The sequence below is a fragment of the Propithecus coquereli genome, unplaced genomic scaffold (genome assembly GCF_000956105.1).
Source record: "Propithecus coquereli isolate 6110/MARCELLA unplaced genomic scaffold, Pcoq_1.0 Scaffold195, whole genome shotgun sequence".
Classification (NCBI taxonomy): Eukaryota; Metazoa; Chordata; class Mammalia; order Primates; family Indriidae; genus Propithecus; species Propithecus coquereli.
Window position 1 is genome coordinate 2,490,718 of NW_012144411.1, and position 6,570 is coordinate 2,497,287.

At 35.5% G+C, this 6,570-nt stretch overlaps 1 protein-coding gene across 1 annotated transcript in view; it reads right to left on the reverse strand.

Moving 5' to 3' along the window:
- Window positions 1-5,380: 5,380 nt before the first annotated feature.
- Window positions 5,381-6,570, reverse strand: part of SCLT1 (sodium channel and clathrin linker 1) — a 214,721-nt gene continuing 213,531 nt past the window's right edge. Inside the window, exon 20 of the mRNA XM_012643284.1 lies at window positions 5,381-5,443. Coding sequence (XP_012498738.1) covers window positions 5,381-5,443 — 63 coding nt within the window. The remainder of the gene's footprint in view (window positions 5,444-6,570) is intronic.

Consider the following 6,570-nt stretch of genomic DNA (forward strand, 5'->3'; position numbering starts at 1 on the left):
ATAAATAGACATTATTCATACAGATCAGCACATTTATCACAGATACAGAGAAAAGATTCTCAAATGGATTCTTTTGGTTATTTGTAGATTATAGATTGTGATTATAACTTCTCTTGTTTTCTTTTATCCTCTAGAGTAGTTTATATGAAAGGAGATGCTAGTATCATTTTTAATCTTCACACATCTAAATGTTAACAGGTTTTTTTTATACATTATATTATGCTTTGATGGCTTTTTTACTCTTTGAAAAAAGGACTGTGCTGCCATAGAATGAAAATATTGAATGAAAATTTCCATGATGTCTTATCAAAGGAATTGAACGGCTTTAATAAACATAAAAGAAACATGCAGTGATTACTAGGATGTTACACGGATTTACTAAGAAGACTTAATTTTCTTCGTGGACAGGATTGCTAGATTAGAGCTGGGAAATATGATTAGCCTGGCATCCGTGAAGTTTTGCTAGGCAGATGGCTGGGTCTTTCTTGACGTTCTTATGATAGTGTATATGCAGCAATATGGGACAGATGAAAAACAAGTTGAATGACCATATCTGATGATTCTTTTCTGAGATGGAGTCTTGCTCTGTCACCTGGGCTAGAGTGAGTGGCATCAGCCTATCTCACAGCACCCTCAAACTCGTGGGCTCAAGCGATTCTCCTGCCTCAGCCTCCCAAGTAGCCAGAATTGCAGGCACACGCTACCACACCCGGCTAATTTTTCTATTTTTTCAGTAGAGACTAGTCTGGAACTCCTGACCTCAAGCAATCCTCTGGCCTCGGCCTCCCAGAGTGCTAGGATTACAGGCGTGAGCCACCACGCCTGGCTGATTCTTGATCTCCCATTAAGAGAGTTGGTGGTTCGTACACTCTAAGAGACTGTATTCAGATCTGTCTGGTTTTCCTCATTGTTTCAATGACATGCATGAAAATATGTGTGGCAAGTTTATCAAATCTGTAGATGGCATTCATTGTGAATCAAAAATTGTCTGGGGTACAAGAAATATAACAGTAAAACAAAACGTGACAGGCAAGGCCCCTATCCTTAGAGCCAACAAACTGGATGACAGAATTAGGAGTTAAAATGACCTCGGCAGGTCATTATAATAATGTAATGAAATTTAATAGGGATAAATGACCAGTCCCACTTCTGGGGCAAAGATTTGGCTTAGCAAACAAAACCTTTGAAAAAGACTTAGGATTTTATTCAAAAATATGCTCAATATCTGTCCAACAGTATGATTTAACTTCCCCCCAAGAAAAAGCTAACGTGATTTTAAGCTGCATTAATGGAAATGCAGACTCCAGAATAGAACAGTAATTCTCATCCTAAACACTGAGAAATATTGCATATGTATAATACATTTACATGAATCACTAACTATAGTGACTCTCAAAGCAGGCTTTCCTAAGAGAGTATGTCAGAATCTTCTTGGGTTGGGGGATAGGGAATGGGTTCATAGTTTAAAGCCATATCTATCCCCCAGAGAGCTAATAAGTTGTCTCCCTCATAGTCAGGCAAGTATCACTTACCCTGTCTCGGCCCCTCTCAGTCATGATCTAGAACAACGGAAATAAGAGTTTTGAATATAATGTTTTGTGTGGGAATAAGGCTTGTCTATACTAAGCATACCTGGAGTAACATAGGCGTTCCATAAATATTTATTGACTGAATTAGTGAAGAAGGATATATGCAAATTGGAGTGCATTCAGATACCAGTGCCTGCTCGGCACAAAGATTCAAAGCCAAGTCCTCTGAGAAAATGTAGATGTTTACTAAACACAGGACGATTATTCTCAAAAGGCTGAAGAGCTGCCATGTGGAAGATGGTTTAGACTTACTCTGTTGCGCAAGGTAGAACTAAGGCAGGAAGGCACATTTCAGTACAACGTAACGAAGAGCTTTCTAATGGTCAGAGCTGTTGGAAAGAGGATTGGGCCATCTCAAGGGAAAGTGAGCTGCCCTCAGTGAATTTCAATAGCTGTGCACTACAGCAAAAGTAATTCGTTACTAGAAACAAGTGCGTAGTTTAAGAATGTGTATTTAAAAAGAAATAAACTAGATCAGATTCAAAGTTATGTCTTATGGGCCAGGCGCAGTGGCTCACACCTGTAATCCCAGTGCTTTGGGAGGCTGAGGGGGGAGGATCGCTCGAGGACAGGAGTTTGAGGCTACAGTGAGCTATGAGATTACACCACTGTACTCCTGCACTCCAGCCTGGTGTGACAGAGTGAGACCCTGTCTCAAAAACAAAATACAGTTATTGTTTACTCTATTCTCATTTGCTTACATTCCAATATACTTTCTCAGTGAAAGAGGCAAAAATGGGGTTACAGTGGACACATTGGGAGTGTCTACGGGAATGTGGGACACGTGAATGTTTTGTGGTGAATTTTCGGGCTAGAGGGTGCTAGTGTTGTCAAAATTACTTTGAAGATGCCTTTCTATCCTGTGACTTTTGTCATCTAAGCATATATATATTTTTCTACCTTATATAAATACTAAAAGCATTAATATTATCACAAAAACTATACATTTTTATGTTTTAAAGGATGGTAAGAGACAGATTTTATGTGTAACCTCAGGGTATTGCAGTATCTGTCTATATGTACATGTCTATATGTACATATACATTTTTAGGTAAACTAGATATATTTAATCATTTTTATATAAATTTTTACAAAAGAGCTCATTACAGATTTATTTTGGAAAAAATGATAAAAACATTATGGTTAAGGAACAGAATTTATAGTAAAATGTTTAGAGCGTTTTTTTCACTCTTTGTTGATTTGTCTGAGAGTAGATTTGGCAAGACTGTGTAGCTATGAAATATTCAATATTTGTTGACTAAACAAATGACTGAATTGTTGCTCATGTTCTCCCATATTTAGGGTGTAGTTCTCACACCAGAGGAGAAATTAGAAGATTGTTGCCTGCCCCAATTTGCATATCTTTATACAAAGGGAAGAGGAGGTAATCATATCTCCTTTCTTCCTCAGGGAGACACAATATAGAAACATGAATAAATAAAATGAACTAGCTGTGTTGTCCTTAACTTCAGATTTATGTAATTTCCTTCCTCTCTTTCCTACTCATTTCTCCGGTCTCCTAAAACACGGTTCACAGAATAAATGATACTGTCTGTAAAGGAAGACAAGACTGACCAATATGAGAAATGTTAAAAACTCCACTACATTTGCACATTAGAAATTATTAACTAATAAACTTTTCTTAGAGAAAAATAACCATAATGTTTAGTTTTGTTGCTAAACATACCTTAATTCTGTTCAAATTCAACAGAGGCCAGAAAGGCATATTATCTGCATACTGGTAGCATATTCTCCTCTTGGAGGATATCTAAGTAGTCGAGAAGGAGATCCAACTCGAAAGAGGGGTTATTAGTATTGGAATGTACAGAGTAGTTGCCTGTGGCCAAAGTTTGAAGACAGTGTCTATGTTAAGAGATTTTACCTTGAAGAAATGAGTCTGCAAGGTTATATTTTCTTTTTGAAAAAAGATAATAATACTTATATTGCACTTGTCTAGGATGTTAGTTTCTGAATTGCTTTCTTCTACAGTCTCATATTTTTGTCAGAATTCTAACGCTGTCTCTAAAATTTTCAAAAAATAATTTTTATATTCTATAAACATGCATATGAACCATATGGAAATTATTCTGTGAATGAGATGGGAAGGAATTTACTTTAAAGAACCAAATGAAAAATTCTTTAAGAAATGGACATAAGTGTCTCCTATCTGATTACCATTTAACTAACTGCCATATTTGTACTATTCAGTCTTACCATTGCATTGATGCTAACAACCATTTGCCCCTTCTTTGGATGTTTTATCATGCTGGGTTCTCTTTGCTACAGCCTTCTCATTGCTCCTATTCAATCTCCTATAATGATGCCTGTTCCTGAGCTCATTCAAAAAATAAAGACATTCCCTAAGGTCCTGTCCTTAAACACTCAGTTTTTGAATGAATAGTTATTGAATACCTTTTACATGCCAGGAACTATATTGGGTGTTAAGGACCCAGTGATGAATGAGAGTAGACATGATTCTGTTCTCAGGGAGCTTGCAGTCTGTTGAGGAGGAGATAACATTAAGAAAAAATTTCCAAGAGTTATTTACAAATTTTGATAAGTGCTATGAAGGAAAAATATCACACACTATTAAGAGCAATATAACAAGGGGACCTAACCTAACTCTCAGGGAAGCCTCCTCTGAGAAAGTGATGTTTGAGCAGAGATCTGAAGAATGTATAAATGGAAAAGTATATGCAGATACCTTGTGTTGGGAGGGAAGATGACACATTGATGGATGTAAAAGGTGGCCCTCAAGGTTACAGCATAAGAAATAGAGGGAGAGAATGGTACAGGAAGGGACTGAAGAGGTAGCTGGCAACATTACATAAGGCCCCAAGGCAAGCTCCTATATTTCCATGGCTTCAGTTCTCAGCCAAAGACTCCCATGACTATCCCAATTTCTTAGCATCAGTCTTAAACTTCCTACTGATAGTTGAATATCTACACACAAATGTTTTCATGTTGCCTTTAACTCAAACTCATTATCTTTTATCTGGACAACTGCAACAGTCTCCTAACTGGTTATCCAGATCAAACCTATCTGCTCTAATCACAAGAAACCAGGGTGCGCCAAGTTCAAACCAGGAGCAGAGAGTAACTACATCGCTCTATTAAGATCAATAGGACTATGAGAGTTCAATGCCATGCATTCTCAGAATCTAAGATCTGCGTTTTAGTACTCTTTTGAGTAATATATTTTAAAAATCCTCTCAAATTCTTACATATCAAGTTCTATAAATACTGAAAACCATGTAAGTTAAAAATGAATCACTACAATTATACATTAAAATACATGACAGCATCATTTTAGAAAGTGCATAATTTATTGCATTCATGAGTTCATAAAATGGATACTTAGAAACTTTTAAAATGAGTTAGGAGTAACAATTAGACGTAAAATTCTCGAATCTTTGGAACTTGAAATATTAAATTCTAGAATTTTCTTTAAAACTCTTTCTTATGAAAAAGAAATTAGCATAGTTTGAAAATTATTATGTTCTTCCAAGGGAGAAAAAAGAGGAATTAAAAAAACAGACACGTTGATGAAGGCAATGAGTTCTTCTCAGCTGGCTTTATTCTCCAGTGAAGCTCAATAGAGGATTATATTTTCTTTACGTACAGGAAGCTGTCACTGTTCTGTTCTCCAAAAACCCTCAAAACAGAATGGAAAATGCTTATGCAAAGTGACACAAGCCTTAACCATTCTCTGCAGGTTTTATCATTTCAATACACTTCTAGTCCAACTGCTTCCCCAACTCTAAAGGTCTGTGAGTGAACTATGAATATTTTTAAATATTTTCCAGATTCATCATGGAGGCTGCTTTTCTTCTCTGCACTGTAATCACACTGAGCTGCAATTAAAATAAACAATCAGTAAGTAGTTACTTTTTCTGTGGAAAATCTTAGATTAATACAAAGTATAATGCATCACAACCTACAATTATTGAAAATAATCTTACTGGAAGGGGTCTTGTATATTTTTATATTCATTTCTACTTTACTCTTGAGACTTTAAAATGTCTATTCCATTAGAGAAATGCAGGTCAAATATGACATTCCAGAGCTCAGAGTGATATATTTAGAATTCTAAAACATATTTCATAGATGGATGAAAAACATCTAGATAAAAGTTAATCAGAAAAGTGTCTAAAACACAAACTAAGTGTGAGCCAGCACAATGCAGGGCCAGTAATAAAAAGATGATGCTGCATTATAGTAAGAAAAGTCTAATAGAAAAACAATCTTTAAATATTAATTGGAATTGATAACATATACACATGGTAAAAAAGATCTAACAGTATGAAACAGTATATAGCATAAAAGGAAGCCTCCTTCCCATTGCTGTCTTTCATTCCATAGGCCTCTCCAGAAGCAGCTACTATTTCCAGTTGTAAAGTATATTTCTAGAAATACTCTAAATGAGAATATATGTTTATATTTCTTCACTCCTTTTTTATTTCAAAATGATAAAGTACTATATACATTTTTTATCTTGTTTTTTTTTCCTCCTAAATGATTTATCTTAGAAATAGCTCTATATTAGATTTACTTTATTCCACTTAACAGCTGCAAATTATTTCCCTGTATGGACAGTCTATAATGTAACTGGTCTGCTATTGGTGGGTATCTGGATGGTTTTTAACCTTTTATAGTTAGAGACAATGCTGCAATTAGTATTTTCACATGCTTGCTTCCTGGCAAAGACTTTTCCAGGTGCAAATATGGGTAAAAGGTTATGCATATTTATAATTTTTGAAAGATACTGTCAAATTGTGCCTCAAAGAGACTGTACCAGCATGCACTTATGTCAATGATGTGCAAAAGTCCCAGCACAATGCATTACCAAACTTCATGATCTGATAGGTGAAAAACACGTGAATATAAGTTGAAATTTGTTTTTGTATTGTGGGTGAGGATGAGCATTTTAAAAAATGTTTAAAAGCCATCTGTCTTTCCTTTTCTATAAATGTCCTTTATC